The sequence below is a fragment of the Athene noctua genome, chromosome 5 (genome assembly GCF_965140245.1).
Source record: "Athene noctua chromosome 5, bAthNoc1.hap1.1, whole genome shotgun sequence".
In the NCBI taxonomy this organism is placed as follows: domain Eukaryota; kingdom Metazoa; phylum Chordata; class Aves; order Strigiformes; family Strigidae; genus Athene; species Athene noctua.
Window position 1 is genome coordinate 5,539,130 of NC_134041.1, and position 24,144 is coordinate 5,563,273.

At 43.9% G+C, this 24,144-nt stretch overlaps 1 protein-coding gene across 1 annotated transcript; it reads left to right on the plus strand.

Moving 5' to 3' along the window:
- Positions 1 to 327: 327 nt before the first annotated feature.
- FYB2 (FYN binding protein 2) lies at positions 328 to 22,696 on the plus strand. The gene is made up of 20 exons (XM_074908075.1): positions 328 to 408; positions 3,285 to 4,062; positions 5,068 to 5,262; positions 6,364 to 6,397; positions 9,051 to 9,139; positions 9,900 to 9,928; positions 11,178 to 11,209; positions 12,089 to 12,173; positions 12,527 to 12,680; positions 14,444 to 14,570; positions 14,669 to 14,712; positions 15,023 to 15,086; positions 16,952 to 17,035; positions 18,271 to 18,299; positions 19,079 to 19,139; positions 19,712 to 19,804; positions 21,417 to 21,501; positions 21,809 to 21,965; positions 22,115 to 22,148; positions 22,592 to 22,696. Exons 1-20 carry the CDS (start codon positions 328 to 330, stop codon positions 22,599 to 22,601), a joined length of 2,265 nt encoding a protein of 754 aa, XP_074764176.1. The 3' UTR covers positions 22,602 to 22,696.
- The last annotated feature ends 1,448 nt before the right edge of the window (positions 22,697 to 24,144 follow it).

Below are 24,144 nucleotides of genomic sequence, written 5' to 3' on the forward strand. Positions count from 1 at the left end.
ATGGGTACCACAAAGGGACACTTTTTTTTCTGCCCCAAAGCAGGGGCTGAGGGGCAACCAGTGCCTGGTTTCTTTCCCCCTTGCTCTAAAATAAGCTGCGGTTGCTGCCTCTTAATTTAACAAAAAGTATGGCTGGATTTTTTTTTTTTTTTTTTTTTTTTTCTTCTGGGAGAAGCTGGTGGGTTAATGAGTAGATGGTATCGCGGCATGCTCTCGTCAGTGTGCCCGGGGTGCCTGGGCTTGGCTCCAGCCACCCCGCTGCCGGGAAAAGGGCAGCAATGATTAAATATTTACCTGTGGGAGCTCCCTTGGAAATCAAGATAAAGAATGGATGAAAGCAGAAAAATTTCGGGAGGGGAACATGCAGTTCTTCCTCTCAGCTGTCCTGCGTGTCACATCTTGAACGGGGTTTTTCTTCCTGTGTCGATTCATTTTAGAAAAGCAACTGCAGAAAGCTAATGAGAATTTAGATTCCTTTTGGTTAGTCCTTGGTATCAGCACAAACCTCCAGCTGCTGCTCTTTCTAAAAAGTATCCTTATCATACGCTTAAGCTGAGCTTTATTCTGCTTCCTAGAATGATGGTAATGTTAGAAGAGCATTTTATTTATAGGGAGAAAATATGGAAAGTTTAGCTGTCCCCTGACTCCGTAATGCTCGTAGCTTTCCGGCTAGTGGAAGTTTGTTTCCTTTTTATTCTCTCCCTCTCTCATCTTGCATGGGCTTTTGCCAAATGTATTATTATTCACAGTGAATTATTTGGCCAGATGTAGCTATAATACACATTGTGAGGTTTTGGCAGTCCTTTAAATTTATTACTGTATTCTCCCCACTTGTCAACTGGTCTAATTTACAGGGGAGCACCTCTCCCCACTGCACTGAACCCTGCCGGGGCTGGTGGGGCACTGGGGCTGGACTTCACGGGTGTCCTGCCTGCCCACTCAGCACCGTGCTTAGGCTGATCATCTCCCTGAGCTTGCTCAAGGTATGTGGGTTGAGCCGGAGAGCTGCTTGGACAGGAGGTGCTTTGAAACAGTCCTGGCTCTGATGGAAAATCACCCCCGCAGAGACCAGGAGAACTCACTGCACCTCCAAGGGTCATGCTGATCTCAGCCCTGTGCAAGGACGTGGCAGTTGCAGGAGCTCTGTGGGGAGGGCATAGGGCATCTGGCTGGGTGTGGGTGTGGAGGAGGTGGCTATGGGGTGCAATTAAAACCCATCCTCAGGGGCAGTTTGGTGTGCTTGACCAGGGGCTGTACGTGTCCCTCCCGTGGTGGGTCTGGTCGTGGCATTGGTGCAAATATCCCAGTGAGCTGCAAACTGTGGGAAACTATATTCTAGTGACGGGCACCGAGAGTGTGTTAAGCACAGATAATCTTGCGGTTAATTAGGCAGATCATTTGAAGCTGCCATTTCAAGGCAAGAGAAATAACAACTTGAGGGTGAAAAGGAGAGGCTTGTATTCATCCCTCTTTAATTAAAGGTAGTGCCAAGCTAGTGACTGTCACAGCCAGTGCCAGGGAGAGGCCTGACTGAAACCCGTTTCACAGGAGTCCACCTTGCCTGTGGCACATTGAGACATGCAGGTGCTTTTTCTTTTCTATTTTCTTTGTCTCTGAAGGCACTGATGAGGAACTATGTGCTCCAGTAAAGAAAATCAGTAAGGAGAAGTAAACAGCATTGAACTCTTCAACTGTTGCTGCAGCACGTGCAAAAACTCAGTGCAATTGCATTAGGGCACCTCGCTGCTTTATTTCCTGTCTGGCATCGCTGCAGGGATCTGGTACACGTGGGATTATTTTTTTTTCCAAAATCTGATTCATCCTCCGTATGCTTCTGAAAACTCCCATTCCCATCGGCTCGCCGCTAGATCAGGCTGTCTGGGCAGCTTACACGGCATCACGCTGCTGACCACTAATATGAAATATAATTGGAGCAATTCAAACCTCTCCCCCAAGGGTTGGTTCTTTACATCATGCACTACCCTGTGAAAGTAATAAAGTCAGTGAAAGGGGTTATTCAAGAGAAATTGTCAGTGTTTAATAAATCGTGCAATTAAATGCAATAAAACCTCAGTATGCTATTCATCTGTTCTGCCTTAACACTTAAGGCTGGAGCTTTTTTCAGAATAACGAAGTTCTGTCCTAGATAATTTTTTCCAATTTCCTCATTAGACAGGTTCTCGTGAAGCCTTACAGTTCTCCGCACTGAACTAAGCTGCCAGAGTAGTGCACCTAATGTAATCATGGCATATAAAAAGTTATAGAGCAGTTCAAGGACTTAAGTAGCTCATAAATTTTTCTTCATATTTTCTCCCTAGTTCAGTTCAGGGCTGAATTTAAGCTGTGACATTGCAGGCAAAAATTGTGGTCCCCTTTCTCCAGCATAGGATGATGAGATGCCTGGGGACAAAGGCCTGAAACAAAATGTTCTTTAAGTGCCCTTTTAAACTGCTCTGTCACTGATTAGCTCTCTTTGTTCAAAATCATATATAGCCCAGGGTCTGGTAACTGTGGGGGAGAGGAATTGACTATCTTAGCCAATGTTCATCACCTGGACTGGGAGACGCTCTAGTTGTCATCGCGTGCTGCTTGTTTGGTTTGCATGTCCTCCGCTTCCTGGGGTCAGAATAATGGCAAGGCGAGAAGCATCTGAAGAGCTGTGGGGACACTAAGCTGAACTAACATGGTGGAGAAAGAAGATTTTGTCCTAGGGGTCATTTGGAGCCTACCAAGGAGGACGTCTGGTGCTTTTCTTCCCACGGTGGAGTTTTCTGGAGCAGGCAGTGGGTGGACTGAGGATCTCCAAAGCAGCAGCAGCCTCTCCTTGGCTGGTGCTTGTGTACTGAAAATAAAGTTCAGCTTTCCTACCCAGCAGGTGCATAAGCAGCATTGCAGCATGTCTGTCAGGAAGCTCTAACGTTCAGTTTAGTGTTTGCCAGGTCGCCCCAAGGGAGATTCTCCAACACTGGGTGATGCTGGGGACAGGAGCCATCTCCACTGGTCCCACTGGTTCTGCTTGGTTTTGTTTCCATGCTCCACTCCTGTGTTTTCCCCATGTCTGATCTCTGTTGCGTTTATCAGCAGTGATTTGTGAGCCTTCAGAGGATCCTCTGAACGAGCTAGTTCTCCTCTCCTGCTTTAAAATTTTCACCAGGTTCTGCATAACCTTGGTGACCAGAGTGGAGTCTGTGGCCTCTTTCTCTGAAACAATCATGATTGTATAAATTGCCTTTTGCCACTTCTGAAAGCAGATATTTTGTGCTTTCCTCTCTTCCCCCTCCCAGGAAGGTGTGACTGATTTCAGAGCCCTACGAGCAAAATTTCAAAATGACTCCAACTTGGACAACAAGCTGGTGCAGCCACTCAAGAAGCCTCCCACTGAAATCCCTCGCAAGTTGGGCTCTGGAGGAAACGCCGTGTCCAGCCTTCTGCTACCGAGTAAGAGAGAAGTGATAATACTGAAACCCAAGGATGAGCCTGCCCATCCTGCCTCCCAACCCTCTGCACTCACCCAAGGCAAGCCCTTGGTATGGCCTCGAGCCAAGCTGGGTTCCGTGGAGCCATCGGGGCACAACAAAGAGCACAAAGGCAACATCTTGGAGAAAGGGCTGAATTCTCCCAAGAGCAGGCCAGAGAAGCCTCTGCCATCATATTGCACTGACCAGCAGGGATCAGCCCAAACACCTCCAGAAGGCCCTCCGCTTCCAAATTCTTTCCACCGTGCCCTACAGATCTGGGAAAACACTTTATCCCATGGTGAGAAAGCAAGCACAGTGCTCCCAACCCAACGGGCAGCAAACTTATACGTTCAGCCTTTCCTGGAGCAGAGGGCTACGTGTGCTCCTGCTGCATCAGGCGGCAGAAGGATGCAACCATCTGGAAGCGAGCCCACGCTGGACTTGCCTGCCCAGAAGGATGCTCTGAGTGGCAGCAGGCCGGCTCTTCCCCAGGCTCCCAGGGGACACAGGAGCTCTGATAAAGCTGCTGCTGAGAAGGAGGCAGCAACTGTTTTCTGCCGGACGGGTTATCATGCACCAGGAGAGCAACCTCAGCACCAGAAAGGTATAGTAAGCTATATGCTTAACAATAAGCATATGTGTATATATATATATATATATATATATATGCATCTGAGCATATAGGTGCTCTGAAGTGCAGCATTTGGAGATAAAAAAGCTGTTACGAGTTGGGACTCTGAAACGAGGCCAAACTGGCCCATTGGAGTGCTCCCTCCCTTCCCTGGAGGTCCTGGAGATAAAAAACAGGCCTCAAACTGCTGCTGATCTTGGCTAAAGGAGGGGGTCCCTTCGTTCACCCAATTTTTTAGAACTCTTTTTAAGAAACTGTCCAAATTTTGGGAGTAGGATGGAGGGTAATGACAGGGAATATATCTTTAGGTTTGGTCTGCTTTGGCCTTTCTCAGTTACAAGGTGAATGTGACTACGCCCTGCTATTTGGTTTTCACACAGACATAGAAAGGCTTGGCTTTTCTGCAAAGACAGTTCAATTCAAATTAAGTGGCTTAAACCTGAAAACCCCCCCTCTGCATCCTTCCAGCTTTGCCAAAGGTCATATTTGAGCTTGGAGAGCATATTCTCCTTGCAATATTTCTTACAGAAACTGGTGCTAGGAAACTCAAATGCCGTGAAGTTCTCCTTGCTAACATCACGCTGAGGGACAGGATGCTGGAATGATTAAGTCTTTGTTTACCCTGGAAAACTACCTCCCTTGGACTGTGTATAGAAAACAGCTATGCCACTAAATCCTGGCAGATTATAATGTTATCGGTACAGAAAATTAGGCTAGTATTTTATAATCCAGAGGAAGGGAGCTGTCGAGAGCTGAGGCCCCAACATGGTTAACTTTCTAAAAGTCTGTAAAAATGGACATTTCCATTTATTTTTCCATTCTTATGACATGGCAAGAGCCCCACTGTGTAACAGGGACACTGAAACTGGGAGGAAGCAAAGCTGGTTAGAAATGTCTTCAGAACAACTACTGACCCTATATGGATTTTTGCTTAAATGAGAGCTAATTGCTGCTTGTCCTTGTGCTTCTCTGGAGCAGAATTGGAGCCTCCCTTCTACCAGCCCAGAGTAGGAAAATGTTCTCGCAGCTCCGGGAGCAAGTGGCCAAGAATTAAACCTCTCCCTTCAGCTGAAACCCTGGGTCCTGCCCCTGTGAAGCCTGCAAGACCCCCGAAGTTTGATCTCAGTGCTTTCCGAAGCACCGTGCCTTTGGTCCACAGAGGAAATGAAACAAGTAAGAGATTTCTCGTCTTTCCCCAAAAACCTGTTCTGCAGAAAATTAATAATAATTTGCAGTTTATTGACATCTATAAAGCCACGTTTCCAAGCACATGGAAACAAGAAGTCATTACTTGTTTCTAACATCTTCCTCAAACATTAAAAAGAGCCCAGCAGTTTCAGTGAGACTGATTTTTGCCTTTAATCTGGAAAAGGGATCTGGTTTTCCAGATTGGATGTCAACCCCCATGCAGAAGCCTGCTTTCCTCCCAACTGCAGTGTGTTGTGAGGGGTTTACAGCTGGCTGTAAAGCAGGCAGCTGCATATGAGGCGAGCTGATCCTTATCATTCCGCTTCAATGGGAAATGCCTCGACTCTGCAGCACACAACTGTGGGAAGGCACAATAAAATCGGTAGAAACTGGTCTGCTAATTCCCCCCCCCCCCCCCTTCTGTTTTAAATACAACAGAGGGCAACGTCCTTAAATGTTCCAACATCAATAAATGGAAAAGTTGAGTTTCCCATAATAAAACGCTATTGATGTTTCATAATAGAATATTCTGGACTTCTTATTAAGCTTCTAAATGGTGTTTCTTTATAGCTATAAGCTTAATTATAGCCAGATCTTTAAGCACAACTTTTGCTGAATTCAAATGGAGCTGCTTTCCTAAGAAGGGTGCTGCTGAACTCTTTGGCTTTACTGTGCCAGTGCTTACTGGTCTGCCCTGGGCTTGATAAGAACAAGAGGGAAAGAGAGGTTTTCACAGAAACTCTCTTCTAACCTACTTGCCTTTTCTAAATATGTTAATTTGGTGGAAGAAGCTAGTTACTAGCTAGTTACTAGCTAGATATGTCATTGTCTCCATGCCCTCCCAATATTGCTCAATTATTGATCTCTAGAAAACCTGAAGTTGTTGCCTAGAAACGTGAAATAATGACATTTTAACACTGCCACATCCCCAGTTTCTCCTGCAATCTTATTTCATGCCCGCCTTTGTGTGCGATGTGCTGCCTCGAGGAAGGGCCATCCCCATCACACCTCCTTGTCGCTGGAGCTGGTGTTCTGTAGGAGAGCATCTTGCCTTCAAATGCTAATCCTCTGTGTGTTTGTGTGCAGCTGCTGACGAAGAGGATTACTTGACCCCCCAAAGGTGAGTGCGTGGTGAGGCAATGTATGCCTCGTAGGCAATGGGAGCATCCTCAGCCCATGATGTTGAAGCATCCCCATGAAGTCTAGAGGGAATGTCACGCTCCCAGAGGCAGCAACTTGCTCCAGGGATTGTGCAAACCTACATGGGAAGCTCAAAGCTGGCTGGGATGACCTTCTAAAGCAGAAAGTTTCATCCCTATTTTCTCCTCTGGGTTTTTTGAGCAGCATGGAGAACCCTACCCGTGTGTCGTTAGCTCTGGTTGAGCTGGTTGGAGGGAAGAGATTGCTGGTCCTTGGTTGCACCCGCCCACTGCACATTCTTCTCTTCCTGTTTTGTGTGCTCAAGCTTGGTGTTTTTAGAAAAGCAATGCTTTCAGGAACTGTTGCTGAAACAAAGCACTGGCATAACTGGCAGGTGCTGGGGTGTTTTTGCCAGTAGCAGAGGAGCTTGCCCTCCTGCATGTTTGTGCAGCTGGCACAGCAAGGGTACAGGAGCCACTGCATCCCCTCCCCATCCCCAGGACTTCAGCTGGCTCCAGATGCTGAAGTGAGATTTTTTTTTTTTGAGTGGTGGTCCAAAGTCGCTCACAAGAGAACACGCGCTGATGAGCTTGCAAGTGTCTGAAACAGCTCAAAAATCTTACAGACGCAATCATTTTTGTATACAAGGGGATCATGATTTTTTCTGGTATGTCTCTGACTTGTTGTAAATGGTTGCGTAGTGGTCCTGGTTCTGTGCCACAAGAGTAGTGAAAGTGGAGAAAAATATTCATATACATGTTTTGCTTTAGCTGCGTGAATATACAGCTGTGAAAACGGGAAACAGAACGGCTGAACCAAAGCAAAAAGAGGCAAATTCTTAAAATCCTTTCTGTGCCCAAACAATGAACTCTTGCAGCTATCGACACAGCAAGTTGTGCTTTTCACATCATGAGGTGTTCCTGCCAGCGTTGGCTGGTGTTTTGTTTAACTTTTAACCTGTACTTGTCAGAAGAGAACTGGTCAAAAAATAACCAGCTCCAAAGCTGTCATGCACCACAAGGAAGCTGTCCTAGTAATGTATTGCAGCAAGATTAGCTGTCTTGCTCTAATACTTGTGATACGGTCTTTACAATAGGTCACTTGTTAAATATTAACCATGTGATAACTGGGGAAATGAATTAAATTAACTCCAGCATAGAAGTAAAATCATGGGGTTTAGGGGCAGAAATTCCCCTCCTCCAAGCCTCACCTGTAATGAAGTCTGGTCTCTTAGAAACCCTGACGTAGTTGCATGGGCCGACTAATCTTGAGCTCTGACTCCTTGTTTAGGGATAAATAATCTGCCTTCACTGATGCTAGTCAGGGATCCATCAACCCAGCTGTAATTCAGGTCTGGTGTCTAGCCAAGTTCCCAGGATTTTGTTTTATCCCAGGGCTGGGCTGGGGAAGAGAAGGGTAAAGGTTTTTCCTGGTCTCCTCTTCCTCAAGTGATGGCACTGGGGACAAGATACCTACTTGTGGTATTAATGCAATATTTATATGTGTGTCCCCTTCAGTGGGACCAGCAAGCTGACAGGCATTGCCCCTGGTTCTGGGAGGGCTGCAGGGAAGAGCAGGGGACTAGGGCAGCCTTTGGCATTAGCACAAGCTTCTGCTTGAGTTTAGGTGTCGTTTCTTACTCTGATTTCACTCCTGTTGAAATGCACCTTGAGTTTCTTGTTCCAGTTTGCAACAACTTCTTAGTCCTTAATTCTGTTGATGCTGAGTTGTGACAGTAGGGTGACTGAAGGAAAATCAAACCCTCCCTGAGGTTTATTATAGAGTTACTGTTAAAAGATGGATGTTGTCACTGTAACTCTTCCTGATGCTCTTTCACCACCCTACCCCATCCCCTGCATGTCTTGCAAGCTCCATCTTGTGCATTTGCCCCTCCCCAGCACGCTCCGGAGGGCAGAGGGGAAGCCTCAGGGCTTTGCCTGGATAATCCAGGAAGGCTTGGATTTCCCTCCGCACCTATTCCCAAATGACGCTATTATGAATTTCTGAAGAAGGAAAGAAAAAATGAGAACGAGGAGATGGGGACAGGGCTGGGAAGTCCAGTGCTTGATGCTGAGATGCCTTACCTCCTCCTGTGGCTGACACGTGCCACTCACTGTGTTGGCATGGAGCGTGTGGCTTGATAAACTCAGGAGCAGGACCTTTAAATGTACCCTCTGATATCTCTTATTTTCCTTTCTTGTTTCTTTAAGTGAGAAACAGCATGCCAAATGGTGCAACTGGTTTGTTATTAAAGTAGCTCTTGTAGGTTTGAAACATGCTGCGCTTCGATTTCCTTGGAATTTTTTGTGCTGTTTCTATGTGAGGGATTGCTATAGGCAGAAGACCATAACTCCAGTATGAAGTCCCCTGATGTGCTTTGAGCCCTATAAACACAGCCTGTCCTCCCAAAGGAAGCAGTGGGACTGTGGAGTTGGGGGGAAGGCTCAGCTGAGCCCCGTGTCTGGCACAGGTCTCCTTTTCCTCTGAGGAATTCCTGATTTCACTTTGCTTTCTTGTAGGCTCAATATCAAAGCACTTGAATTCGTTGTCCTTAAGATGATTTTTTTTTTTTCCCAGACTTCTAAAAGGGTCTGAAAAAAAAATATTTTCTCTCTTTTCTTTCATTTTTTCAGTGCTCAACTTGAAGAGCAGCATAATTACAAAGAAACCCCGATGTACCTGAATCAGTCTGGGGACACCACAACCTTGTGTGTCATTGAAGGTACTTTGCAAGGCATACTGCTAGGTGAATTACGTGTTCTGTAGGATAGAGCTTTTAAAAAAATAAAATAGTTTCTTCAGGTTGAGAAAAGCAGCTGCACATTAGTCTGGGTGACCGAAGATGACTGTGCTGTTTGTGCACTGGCAGCGTATGAAGACTTCGGGGAACAGACAAAAAAGTTCACATTTTGGTGGTGAAATGGTGCTTACAATAAAACTGCAGTGGGGAAAAGTCAATGAGGTGCTACCCATGTAGAAGAGAAAGAAAAGAAGGTAGTGAGACAAACCTCAGCATCTTCTTGGGAATGAATGGGTACAGAATACAGAGCCTTTTTATCTCCATCACTACCTCTTCCCAGTCTAATTTTCTCTATCAATCGAAGTTGCCACTGCTCTGCTTTTACGTTTTTCAAAGTTGCGTCTTATTGGGGAGGTTAGTTTCTGCCTTGTGCACTGGTTTTCTTTCCCACTGGAACAGAAGCCAAGCAACTTCCTTGGGGAGACCTGCCACAGCCCTCTTGGGTATGTCCCTAAAGTTGTGAAAACTGTGGCCACTCAAGCTCAATGCTTCAGTCCTCTGAGTGTAAGCCAATGTTAAATAGCAAATTGGAAGAGCTTTGCCATTAGGACATTGTGAAAGTACCATGGCAAATGTGTGCCTGGATGCTGAGCACGTGGCTGAAGCTGGGTTTGCAACTTAAAGTGCAATGACTTTAACATGGACTAAAAATTAATACATATTCACAAATATTTTTTTCTAGTACCTAAGGCAGAGTCTCAAGAACACAAGGTAAGTCTCAACACTGCCAGTTTTGATCTTTCAGGCTTGACTGTACTATGCATACCATGCTTTCCTATCTTAGAAAGTTCTAGTATCTGTATTTCTTATCTGCCAAGTATTTATCTCAAAAAAGAAATAAGGAATTGCAGAGGGGACATGAAGACTAATGAGGTTTCCAAACACACTAGGAGAGAGGGTCAGTTCCCTTGACTTCCACTGCAAACATGTAAGGAAGTAGTAACACCATCTGGCCATTGGTGGTAGACCAGGTAAGTGTCAAGCACACGTATCAAGATCATGAAATCTTGGAGGAAAAAATCCACGGGATTGTTCTGGAAGTTTCCACTAAAGGCGAGCTGGTGCTGGTAATCCCTCTGTGAAGGCATGAAAGCAAAATTGAGCCAGGTTCCTTGTTGTGGCAGCATGCTTCATGTTTTGGCTCGTAAGCGAGGGCAAATATTGTGGGCATGACTGCACGGGTTTTCCTCCCCTGCTGCAGGGATATCTCTGTTGTAAACTACAACTGACTCTTTTCATTTTCCCCTGTCTGCAAAGGGGGTGGCTGTTCACCTTGGCAGTGGAGATAACCCGCAGTGAAGGCAGGATAGTGCGTTGCACGGGGCAGGAATTGCTACAGCTGTCCCTAGAGAAGAGCTGCTCAGCTGCATGGCTGAGCTCACGGTGGGTACTTGGGCTGAGAGAACATGTCACCTTGTGCCAGGAGATGACCGTGTACCCCATGAGTATCAGTTCTGGCTCTGCTAAAAGAGGGGAAACTACTCTTTGGAAAACGTCAAACTTCACTTTCAAGTCCTGACTTGCAAAGCAATCAAATTGTCCAGGAAATAGCACAGGTTTCCAAATGCACTTATCTGTGCATGATTTGCAGAGAGGTTCTCTGACTTGGCTTTAGACTTATTTTATGGTAGGTTGGAAAAAATCTTTATTTAATTAAAAGAATTTCCTCTTCTTCTGTAAGCTCTCCAACCTGCAATTGCCTTCTTTTTGACCAGTAGCTTCATTGGCCTGATCCCTTTCACTGTTATATTATCCCTACATAGTTTGTCAATATGTGTATCCCCTGTCCTGCAAAGCAGAGGAAATATCTTTGCCTGATGACTATTCCAAACATAAAATGCTTCTGGGCTTTCTGAAGAAATATTTCTTTAAATACTAGATGACAGTTGAGGCCTTGTATAAAAGCTTGACTGCTGAAAAAAAGCACAGTAGCTGAAGGTTTTCCTCTTCTTTATTCTAGAAACAGAAGACTTTTCTCTTTGCCAAATCCAGGTAATTTCCTTTCGTGTCTCTCAAAATTCTTCTAACCCCACAACTATTCTAACCCAGGTTAGGGTTAGGATATTGTAACACTCAGTAAATAGAAAGAAATTTCATATCTTCCATGACCAGGACAATGTAGGCTATGATGCTTTTCAGTGTCAGCACTCATGGTTTCTAAAGATGGTTTTCATTCTAAAACATATCTGGAGGGGAGATTTTCTCCTCTCCTCTGGCACACAAAAACATGCGTTGTCTTTTCCTACCGAAACCTGAACTCTTTCAGTATAAGGAGAGAGAGAGGTATGAGGCTCTCATACTGGAACACCTGGTTCCAGGTCCAAAGCTGTGTGGTAAGGCAAGGTCCACGCTGAATTGCAGCCTATAAATGTCACGTTTCAAACTCCTTGCAGTGTTTAATTACTGTCACTGGCTGAAGACTGTTTTTTTCAATGGGAAATTGAAGAGGCATATGATAAAAGGGGGTCACTTCAGTGGGAAATGATGTGATGCTGGAAAAAAGATATCATGTTCTGCCTCCTGTTGCTGTATCTTCTTTCTTAAGTTACAATATAGTATGGTGAGAGGCTCGTCTTGTGAGACAGGTACCACCACTGGCAGATGGATCTAGCTTGCCCATTCCTGCTACTAGGAAACAATCATCTTAGCTTGTCTCTCTTCCAAGAGTAATTGCTCTTACCCCACATAACCAGTGGCTTTAGATCTGGATTTGCCCTTTACTTTTCGTACTGCCGGTCTTTTTGGCATCTATCCTCATTCAAAGGGAAAATGAGCTGCTTATTTGGGCACAGACATAAAGCAATCTGTTTGTCTGTGATTTTTGCTAAAATGTTTCTGTTCTGAGATCTCTCTCATTTCTGAAATTTTCAGTCCTGGAAGAGCTATGATAGAGGATGAAAATGAAGAAAAACCAAGTCTTGAAAGAGAAAAACAGGAAGCAGAGACATTTTTCAAGGTATTGTATCCTTAAGATTACTTTTCATAATTACTGTAGGATGTTTCTTCTCCTTCTATCTGCCCTCTCTTTGGGAAACAGCTGAAATTGGAGTACTTAATCACCTGTTTTTTTCTGCATTCTCTTTTTTCTGCTCATTGCTCAACTGCTAATGCCTAAAAGGCAGATAGTGCTGCGAAGCAGCACCTATGTCTACCAGAAATCCCTGATGGAAGAGGGTATGAAACTGTTTTAAGTCTGCAGAAAGATAACTAATAGTCTTATAGATGTATCTATATATATAAAAGTTATATTAACATATTAGAAAGCTGTTTCTAACGACTGTATTGACCAAACCAAATGTCTCATCTCAGACAGGTGGAAATGAATACGTATCTCCCACTAGTCAAAACAAGGAAGGTGGCAGAGGTGGGATGAAGGTGCCACAAGTGAAGCAGGATGTGACTAGTACCCAGGCTGCAAAGCATCCTACCCCACAAGGGCTGGCAAAAGACAGAGCAGAGCTCTGTGAGTATCTCATTGTGCTGTTGAGTGTTTCCTCAATCCTTAGTCCCATCTGTTGCCCAAATGTCTCTTCCATATGGGAAATAATGTTAAATTTGGATGCAACTCTTGAACCAATTTAGTTAAACCAGGGCAAAAGGTTGCATGCGCATTTGTATTCTGGTCTGAATAATTTATTTTGGCTTTGCAAATAGCTTCCTAAGTTGGTTAACCATCTGCGTAACTCAAACTGAGGTGTTTGTTTTTCTAGCAGATTGCCCTTATCCGAGAGCTGAAATCCATCTCCTCTGCTTCTCATAATTTATTGAGTCTCAGAAAAGGGTTTGGCTAAGGCTTGTGGTAGAAACACACGTGAGCAGGATGAGAGCCTGAAGTCTCCCCCTGTCCCTTATTAAGATGGATAATGGCTCCTTGCTCCATCTTAGTAGTCCCAGTGAGGCTTTTTCAGACTTTGGGCTCCTTCTGTCACAATGCTCTGAGATAGCATCCAGAGCTGGTGATACACACCTTAGCTGCACGATTAAACCCAGTCATGTCTCCTCTGTAAACACTGTTTTTCAGCTTCAGGTATGTGTGCATGGGCTCTATTCTGCAAAGGCTTACTCCTGCCTTTGCAAGCCCCTGGTGTGATATGGCAGCGTTGAAAAGATGAAAGAGAGAAAGGTAGCTCCGTGAGCAGACCAGGAGTGTGAAGGAGAAGTGAAAATTGACTGTGGCTGTGGTTGCTGTTATTGGTGTGGTCCTTGGGTTGTTTTGTTGTTTTGGTTTTTTTTTAATTTTCAATCACTTCATTAAAGGTTTTCTTGACCTTCGAACAGCTGGAGGTAATTTCTGATGGGATTTTTTTTTTTTTTTTAAAGTGCTCATGGTGAGCCTCCTGCTATTTCTTCATCAGAGAGGCCGATTCGGAGAACTGTTTGGTTCCCACCCCCCCTCCTTTTCTTCTTTGTGGGTGTTTGAATGATTTGCAGGAGTTCTGGTCATTAACTAGACCATATTGTGGGGGTTCATGTTTCTGGTGAGACCTACTACGTGCACCCGTGTTCATTTAGAAACATTATCTGCTTTTATTTGTGTGGCTGCATTTCTATGTTACTGCAACTCTCTTAAATTGGTTTTAAGGATTTAATATTGCCACTTAACAGAGTCCTCCAGTAATAATCTTTTAACCTCATGAGATGCAGCTCTCATGCTCTATTCCAGCCCTTGGTGGAATTCATCTGTTGGATACTCTCCTACCTTGTCTCCTTTCCAAGATGTTGATTTACAGGTGTATTCCCAATGGACTGGCCCATTATTTGGATCTTATAATCTCCACCAACCATGCTAAGCCCTCTCTTCAATCAGTTTTGCAAACATCCATAAATAGTCTCTTGGGGTGTTTTCTGGTAGAAGAGCATTTGGGTCAAAGTTGCTGCAGCTAAGAATCTTGATGGGTGTTTTAACTATTTAAAACCTAAAATATTTTGAAACTTTAATATATTGAAACTTTATAAAATATGTATATGAAACATGTAAATATATATTCATATATTAAAACTTTAAAATATTTTAAAGTTAAATGTTTTAAAACTTAAAATATTTTCAAATTCTTCCCTTTGCTCAAAGTGGCTCAGAGCAGAGACTTTCCTGGACCCCTAGTATGGGAAGTATGTCTGTAGGCTCTTATTTGTTGTGGCATTAACTATTACCCTCAACAGTTGTCCTTGCCCTGGGAGAAGTTACTCAGAAAAGCTTCTATAAGAAACGTTCTTTCTCATTTCCAGCACACTATGTGTATGTTGGTGGTCCAAAGCCAGGGGTAGAAAGAACAGCCTTGAAACAAAACACTTGGCAATGTCTGCAGGCACCAGAGGATATCTATGATGATGTTGAGGAAATGCAGGATAGACTGTGAGTATGGACCTGGGCTCTTTGCAATGGCTGGGTCTTGAAACGTCTTTTAAAAACTATACTGCAACAGATCCCCATGTAATACTTCTGTCTTCTAGCAGCCACGCATCAGATTCCTCAAGTCCATTTGCTTCAGCCAGCCGTAAGTGCAGCACATGGGGAAGCTCAAACAAGAGCTGCTTTTAATTTGGGCTGGTCCCTGGGAAATGATGTGAATAGTTGCATTTAACTTTCAACATCTATAGTGTCTCCTTCTGGACTGCTTGCTTTAAATTCCCATTAAAACCAGTGGGGAGAAATACACATGTCTAGTATGGAATTCATTTGAGTGACCTCCAAAACCTCTGTAAGAGTAAAATATAATGGCCTGGGTGCAATTTGTCCAGAAAACCTCACCTCATCGCTACAGAACGTGGTTTGTGATAATGGCATGCCTTGGTTTTAATTTTCAGAAAATAGCTGTGAAGAAACATATGAAGATGTTGAGATTGGGGGTGATAATCCAGCAAAAATGGAGTAAGTTGCAATTTCTTAGCCTGTACTTTTTAGCCTTTTTTTTTTTCCTAATGCAACTCCAGAAGAGTTGTTGCATGGGTGGGTTTCTCCTTCCTCTTCCTCTCTCTTTCCCCTTTGGCTGATATTTAGGGAGAAAAAAAATAGGTAAGAAAATTAAATCCCTGAACAGTGAGGCCTTTCTATTAGAGCTTGTAGCACTCTCCATCCATCGGAAGCGTTCCCCTTGCATAAAACACACAGGACAGTCTTGCCAGCCTTCCCTTGATCAAAAGCATTGCTCAGCTGTAGCGGAGAAATGGCACCTTTTTTTGTGTGCCAAAAGAGGTAATGCTTGAGAGACAAATGGGGACATTGTCCCCATAAAAAGAGACAAAGTGCTCACACTTCAGATCACAGAAGGTTGGAAAGCTGCAAGGAGCCCAGGCTGACATGCTGTAACTAACTTGCAACCTGCTCTTTTTTAGATAGCTTCTCAAGATATTTGCTTCCACAGGGTGTGCTATAAAAGCAATGAGTTTTGCAGCCTCAGGGTTCTACGTTCCCTGAGCTTCCCAAATGGATTAAGAGGTGAAATGTGAAGTTAGTTTTGTTTTTACTTATTAGCTTTGTGTGGTTCCCTACCCTCCCACAGTGGAAGGCTTCCAGCATCCCTTTGTAAGAAATAGAGACAGCCTTTGGGAACGGCATATGGGCTGGGGATGCTGCTCACAATGGCTGCAAGTGCATCTGGTGGCTCTCTTCTAAGGAGCAGTGTGGGAGGAATAATAAGGTGTTGCTGTACATCTGCTTTTCCCTTACGGATCTGAGACTCGTACTGGCTTGCATCTGGATTCAAGTCTAGCTTATGTGTGCATGTAGAGCCTGTGTGTGCCAGAGAGGGGAAAGAGGTATGGGAAACCTGAAACTCTGGAGGTGACTGGGCAGCTATTAAAAGGCAAAAGTGTCATTTCTCTGCAAATTGTCCATGGGAGTTTTGTGGTGGAGGTGCACAAGCTTCTCCAGCCAGAGGGCAACGTGCTGGCATTTGCATCTGGCTCTTGGACGGACCACACATGTCCCCCACCCACCAGGAAGCGTATCGATGCCTCTCCTCTGCACATGGGTGCTGAACAGTAGCAGAAATTAAACTCTAATTCACAGAGGAGCAGTGTATCTTGCTGGGTTTGCAAGGGAATTTCATGCCAAAGCTAGGGTCAGAACCAAATTCATGGGGTTCAGAGGTTTTAATCCCCACACCAGTCTTCATGTAATCTTTCTATTGATCCCACACGCAGGATTAGGTGTGCTGGAACACATAAATTGTTTTTAACAGTATTGCATATGAGTAACGTCCCCTATGTGAGGATCTTAGTTGTTCACAGATTATTAGGAAATTGCTGCGTAGCTTTGCAACCTCCCCATAAGCTTCAGAGAGCAGTGTGTGTAGTGGAACGCCCTTCTCGAGACCATACATGAAAGAAATGTGTGATGAAGGGTGGCACCGACACATGCTCCTGTTGTCCTCCTTTAAAGGTCACTGCACGCTTCTGGAGAATTTTTGTTCCTTTTGTCAGGAATTTTTACTCCAAATAAACCTGGATCATCCTTTGGTTGTTGGGTCAGAGGAGGACAACTTCAGTTAACACAGAAGAGTTTAAAGCTAAGCAAAGACTTGAGCTTGGACTTTAAGCACCTTTTGCTTTGTTGATGCCTATCTCACTGAATCCATTGTTCATCCACATGATGCTGTTAAGTCTAAAAGCTGAACTAAGGTCTGCTGGCCTTCCTTTACCTGCTTCAGGATCTCTGGGGCTACGAGTATTGTAACTCTTGCATACTTCAGTGCCTAGTGCCTCTTTAATTTAAAATCTTTCTCTTTTGTACAGAACAGGAAAACAAAAGAGATTTGGAAACCTGCTTAAGATAGAGAAGTTGAAGCTGAAGAATACCAGGTTCAAGGAAAACTTAAGGTAGGAAAATGTTGGTTTTCCAATACCTTTCCCCTCCAAACCTGAGCATTCAAATTTGCAATAATTTGAGAGCAGGAGGTCTAGGGGTAAGGAATACAACTTTACTGGGAAAGTTACACTAGAAGTCCTTCATTAGGAGCTGCTACAGCTTCTCTGAAGTCTCTGGCATCAGGAATATACAGGAGCGGGTCCTAAGCAGTGTCCAAGTTTTCATAGGCTTTTTGCTGCCTTTCGTACCTTTCTGATACCTCAGGATGATGCAGGTGCGCAAGGGAACATACAAATGTGATACCTGCTGCCCAGACCTGTGGGTCAGGATTAGGCAAAGTCTTGCTGATGTGGCTCTTAGGGGTTGAGCTCTTTTATTCCAAGTACCATTTATAATCAAGCTGGCAACAGTATCTGCTGAAGAAGTCTACTGTTGAGTTTGTAGTCTAACAGGTTAGGATAGAGACTATTGTATAACTTCCTATAGTGCCCTTTTGGGTACTCTAATATTCAAAACCCTGGTTAAGGTTCCATGGAAACTGCCTTTCCCTCAAGTGCACAGTAGCTGCCTGCAGAACCCACCCTCCACCTCTGCCAGCATGTGCCTCAGCCTGTGCACAGTGCCTGAAGTCCAGGAAAGTGCCACTTTTTCTTATTTCTTTGGAAATTCCAGATTAGCCCTTTCCTCTTTTATATGAGGAAGGTTTGTTTTTACTTAAAAACCTGTTCTCAGTAGGTGTTCTGCATGTCTGTGGCTCCTTCCTGCATTATTGCTAAATATCATTATAAGGAAGGAGCCACCAGGTTTCATCCCATTCTCCTGTTGCAAAGAACCCTTAAAGCTCCCAGACACATCTTAGGTATCTTCAGTCATTGTCACATTTAAATTCTTGGGCAACCCATGATACTGGCAGACTACAAGGAGGGACTTACTAGAGTTACCAACTGTCCATCAACCCTCTAGCTATTGTGAGGGTGCTTTTGCTGATTTGGACCGTTCTTTGGATGCAACATAAACCTTTCATAAACTGCCTGATGAACATGTGGCTGTTGTTGCTGCCAGAGGAGGGAGATGCTTGTTTAGCAAGAGTGTAATTCTGGCAAATGCTGTTGGTGTCACAGAGCCCGTGCACCCAGACCTGCCTCCATTGCTTCAGCAGCAAGCACTGCTGTCTCGTTGGTGCTCGTGGTGTTTTGGGCAATGCTGATGTGCCAACTTGTTTCTAAAAGCCTCTTTCTATCCACAGGTTGTTTTCCATTTCAGTACCAAATTTAGGTAAGCAAGATACATGTATCTGAGTCTTGGGGATCTGTGTGTGTGTGTATGAAGAGGTGAATGTATTGCACAATGGAAAACCAACTTTACACATCACGTCTTCCTGAAAATCATGTAATATAGCAGCATTAATTTTGAAGACTTGATAGGGATTTCTGCTTTACTTGAGGCTGGTTTTTTGCTCTTTTTTGGGGTGTTTTTTCTTCGAAGAGGAGCATTCCTCCTGCAGATATGAATATATTTAGGAAGGCAATGTATGAGACAGTTCATGCTCAGCCACTGCTTCCAGGCTGGTGGTTGTGTTTAACAGCCAACAGCACTCCAGCAGCTTTCTGTAAAATTACTTACCACTGCCTGCTGGAGGGACAAGTTCATGGATGGCTTGTGTAAATGCAGGTGGATGCAAAACCCATCTCCACTAATCAAGCATTGAGAAGGTGCTAGAGTGAATGTACCCATGTCCTTGGGATGGAAACCCTGCCTGAGCTGGCTGCAGTGCAAAGCTGGGGCTTTGCTGATGCTCCTGCTCCATCCCTGGAGCTGGATGACCAACCCTGCCCAGAAAAGTGCCCACAAACACAACTAATTAACCCAAGCATCCTGCCTTGTGCTGGAGTTTTACGGTTTTTGGAGCCCCAAGGATCTTCCTTTTGCATTGCCTTGGCCACTTTGGGTTGAGTGACTAGCAGCAGCCCCGATTTTTCTCTGCAATACATTGCTTTGGGTACCAGGCTCAGAATGACATCTAATAATTTTCTCTTCTGCATTTTGGCTGAAAGCGGCTGTTTCCCAGGAAGACATGGTGTATGATGATGTCAAGGAGGGACAGAGACAGCCAAGGTGAGGAGGGTGCCCTCTCCTGGGGCTGGCCCTGCGCCATGGAGACGTTCCTCTTGGCATAAGCCTGTGCCATGGGGAGGCTGCTGTACTGCAAGCCACTGAGGGTCATGAGCTGGTCAGGACTCAGTCCTCTGGAGACAGCCCAGGTACCCTCTCCATGTGTGTTTTATTTGGCAAGTAACATCCCACAAAATGTTTCTTCAATGTTACCTAGTTAGGGCCAGAGATGTGAAAAGGAGAGAGCTGCTCCCTGAAACACAGGAAAACGTCGATAGTTTTTCTAAGGAAGGAACACTCCAGCTCCCAGACCCAATAATTGGTCCCGTCCTGGCAAGCTCCTTGTCAGAAAAATTACTTTTAATAGGAACAGCATGTCTTGATGTCTTGCTGCCAGATGATTGTGGCAGCAGCGTGTGCTGGTATAAATCACAGCAAGTGTTTCCATTTCAGTGATGGTTATGGGGGGAGACAGAGAGAAAAATCACGACTTTGTAGGTACATGGGTTTGAGGAGGGGACATGGTCTGTTGGAAAAAACTTGAATTTCTGTGTGACTCTTTCCCTTCCCCTCAGAGAGAAGGATGACAAGTACAAAACCTGGATGCCAAAATTTCTGATGGTGAAGGAGGAAAAGGACCAGAGGAAAAGCAGCAACGATGTGGAAAGGTCTTGATTTCCATTCTGTGTTTTCTAGTGCTGTCTAACTTTGTACATGCGTCTCAAGTTGTTTGCAGGAGTGGGATGCCCCTGCTTGAGCAGACATTGCTGGCTGCTCCTCCAGGGTCCTTTCCCTTTGAACTCAGCTTTCAGGAAACTTTGCAGAAAATATCTTGAGGGCAAAACAAACCCTTGGATCTGAGCTGTATGCAAGCAGGAGATACCCCGAGGGTCTCATCCTGAAGTAGTATCGTGTCTTCTCATTTAGCTGAGATAAAAGTTGTTACTTGCTATATATTTGGCTGCTTTTCTGCTGTGCTCAGTCCCATTCCTTCTTTGATTGTGCCTTGATTAAATATTTGATCTCAATGGATAAGCTATTGCTATTTTGGTAAGAGCACTGTGTTTATAAGACCTGTACACAGCACAGTAATTGCCTGTGTGTTCCCCTTGCCCTTATTTTGAAGTACTGATTTCTTGGGTCTTCCTCTTCCAGCTGAGTTTATTGCATTGCCTCTTGCTCTACCGTTTGTGCATAAAAACAAAAATAAACATTTTTGCTACCAGTGCTGCAAAAATATTCATGGAAGTAGGAGTTTCCATTTCCCTTTTACATCAGAAATGTGTTAATTGCAATACGCTTTTTTCATGACCCAATACCTGGGACTTCAAACAAATGCAAATGACAGACTTATTTTTGGGGTTCTCACCACAGAGTTCCTGCATGGGGTTACTCAAACACAACTTCTTGTTTTGTGCAAAGTCACGTGTATAATTTTACAGACTATCAAGAGGTCGACATGATTTCATCTGTTCCTTAGAGATTGCAAGTCCCGCAGGCTGAGACTGCTGAGGAGGAATCTCTTCACAGCTTAAAAATCCCTAATTTCAGCTCTTGTTTCCCCTCCTCTTAAAAATCAAGTGCATGAAAGTTAGCCAAGGGTGAATGATTTATTGCAAGTGGGTGTTGGTTGGTTGGGGTTTTTTCCTGTCTTAGTTTTTAAATGAATGCCATAGCTGGAATTTCATGTACAAACCAGAAAGAGTAGCATCTGCATACCCAGGGAATCCTCCAGCATAAATGGCCATTGCTCCCCTTAAGCCAGCCATAAGAGCTTGTTTTTCACTTTACAATGCCATATAAATGTCTGCTTGGGTGACATTCTCCTCCATGTGCTAAAACAGCAGCAAAAATCTGGAGAGTGGTGTCAAGTCCCACTTCCATAAATGACTCGGGATAAGAGTTATCTGGGGACCCTTTATGTTTGAATATAAACAAAAACAGAAGGAGACAAACTGCTGGGGGAAAAGTGAATTGTTGACTTCTATAAAAACATGACTGATCTGAAACACTCGATGGAGAGTTTGTTTGTTCCCACGCTGCTTACAGAGAAAACAGTTAATCCAAACCGAGATACAAAATAGCTCAAATTACGCTCACCAACAGATTCAAGTTGTATATTCATCCTTTTATGAAAAACAGCAAAGTAAATGGTGTGCTTTGCTCTTCCAAGAGTTCATTGCAGACAAGGCTGGAGTTAGGCTCTGGGTAGCCTTTCCCAGTGTGCCAGGGGTTATTTAAATGGATCTCAGAAGTGTGTGTGTCTCTCTCTCGAAACAGAAATATCTTTAAGGTCAAGAAGAGCAATGCAGAAAAAAGCAAGAAGATGGAAAAAGAAGAGAAGATTTTTAGAGAAACATTTATGGTACGTGTCTTTTCAGAGAACTAGTTGTTTCAGAGAAGGAAAGCAGTTGTGTGTCATGCTTAAAAGATGCATGGTGAAAAGCTGTTGGTCCTTAGATGTGCTGGGAGAGATGTCCCACTGACCTGCTGCCTTCTACTCTAATCTTGGCTCTTCATCGGAGATGTTGCTGTGGGTATTTTTTTCCCCCCTCTTCAGCCCCAAACAAAGCCTCACAACCCATCCTGAAATCTCTCCATCCCTCTCCACTGCCCTTAAAGACACTGAACATGAGTGTAGAATAACTTGTGGTTTTCTTTCTTCTCTGCAGTACAATAAGGAGATCAACGTCATCAACACAGCCACTGCCGAGTGCTCGGTCCCCAGTAAGAGGACAGTTGATCTCCCAGTCACAGCTGGAGAACAGCTGGACGTTATCGATGTCACGGAGGGCAGCGCAGTGATTTGCCGCAATTCAGAGGGCAGATGTAAGCTTGCAGATAGCCTCTGGCATGGGTGGTCACTTCTCAATCCCGTTTTGAGGGGGCAAGCAACAATACGTTCTTTGTGCTTAGCCACCACGACTTTATTTGCTCAGGGTTTTACTGATTTACTTATTTTTCTCCCCTTCTCTCAGATGGGTATGTTCTAGTGGAGCATTTGAACTTCAGGTAAACTCGTATTTTATTTATTATGATGCATATTTTCTTCTCTTTCCTGGGTATAGATATTTGAGATCTGGAGAAATGTACTTAAAACTTCTGAAGGCAGGGGAAGGTTAATATAAACAGCCAGTATTAAATATTAAATAAGTATTTCCAGTTTTAGTCTGTTATTCTGCTGTTATACAAGTTTCCAGTCCAACTGCAGCTAAAAAAAGCCCCATCCAGTCATGACTTGTATAAATTGGAGATTCTTGACTGCCTTCAGATATGCCATATTAATTCACATCTGCTGCAAACATGGGCCACTCAATGTGCATCGCCTTGCCAAAACACACCCTTAAATTCCCTGCTGCAGTATCATTTCCTTGCATGCTCATGCATAATTGATACAAATGAACCTCCTATTGCCCAGGTGCCCATTGCTGTGAAACTTTCTTTTTTTGAGACAGACAGTATTGACTGCTGCGAGAGCTGCTCTTCCCTGGAGCATCCCTGAAGGTCTCTTTTGTACTTCCTGCAGCCCTGAGAGCTCACGTCGGTCAGCTGTGGAGTGATGATGCCAATATAAATAAAGTTGGTTTTATTTACAGTTAGACTGTTTAATGTGTAAGAGACTTCTCCTTTACTTTGTCGGCTATCTAGAGCATGTCTTCACTGATTATCTCAACATTAGTTATTTTCAGTATTTCTCTTTTTGGAGTACCTTGTTGGTCAGCTCTGGAATTCTGTGTTTGTATGAAAGAAATTGTACAGTTTAGTTTCTCCATCTCGATACTGTCTGGTTTAGGTGCTGGTATTGCAAGACTCCCCAAAAGATTTGCTCTTTAAAAAGCAAACCATATAAATTTGAACTGGTTTGGGGCTTGACAAGAGTATTGAGACAAGAAGTATGTACTGCCACTCTTGCTGAGTTAAATATATAAAATAGTGGAAAAGTCGACTCATTTCTTTCCAAAAAATATTAAAGAAGAGTAAATAAAGCATTCAGTCAAAATTTACTTTATTTTTGTAAGCTAACTTAGGCATCCCAGATATGTAAAGGCTGACTTCTGGCTCCCACTGACTCGCAGCAGCAGTCAGTTACCCAACAGTTGCCCCTGTGTTCAGGCTATTCTCTGCTGTGGACCTGGAGGATGATTGCTTATTTTAAGAAAAATGCTCCTAAATGTAGGAAGAGAAATATAAATTGCTAATGGCTTCTCCTCGGTGTATCCAGGGGATACCTTTCCAAAAGCAGAAAAATGTGGATTACATGGCTTTGGAAGAAAAAAAACCTTAAATATGACTGTAGTGTACAGCTTCTGCCCCTCCCCAGGCACTTTAAGAGCCCATATCAGTTTGCTCATAAATATCCTAAAAATGTAGATGGTTTAATTAGAAATTATTAAATGTTCCAGGCTTAAGAAAACAGAGCAAAATAAAAGCGCTGTTTGCCACACGGCCATTTCAAAGCTGGCATAGAAGACATCAGAAAAACAGAGCAAATATTTAACATTTACTTTTAAGTCCATACAGGCATTCTTATTTATTTTACCATGTGGTTACTATTAAGTGCGTTGGCCTGCATCCATCCTTGCAATAAAAAATAAATAAAACAAACCCCTGTAAGCATGCGCAGCTTTGCAGGCTTGCCAGCCCAAATATTTAGACTTCTCTAGTGGAGATGTAGAGTTTGGGGAGCTGAAGTGCGTGTTTGGCTTCAGAGCAGCCTGGGACATGCGTGATATCCTTCACCTACAGCCTTTACAGGGAATTATCCTGATGGAAGTTGTGGAGACGGTTTACCTGGGGGACTTTTTTCCGTGCCAATGCTTAGGATTGATCCTGTGAAGAAAACACTCCCTTCCTTGACTCCTTCCTCGTCCTCCTCCCCATCCAGCACTAGTGCTCAGCTCCTGAAGTCTATTAATCACACGCTCTGTAAGTGTGCAAATCTTGTATTAGTCACATGTGCTAGTTCTTTTCTGTCTCCTATGGAAGTTATTTAACAATTCATTTTTTT

What these genes read in the sequence shown, in the direction of transcription:
- FYB2 (XM_074908075.1), top strand. Translation starts at nt 328, where the DNA reads ATGGATGAAAGCAGAAAAATTTCGGGAGGGGAACATGCAGTTCTTCCT. An exon ending in GCAACCTCAGCACCAGAAAG is followed by an intron (nt 4,063 to 5,067) that starts GTATAGTAAGCT and finishes TCTCTGGAGCAG; the next exon opens with AATTGGAGCCTCCCTTCTAC. An exon ending in AGCAGCAACGATGTGGAAAG is followed by an intron (nt 19,805 to 21,416) that starts GTCTTGATTTCC and finishes CTCTCGAAACAG; the next exon opens with AAATATCTTTAAGGTCAAGA.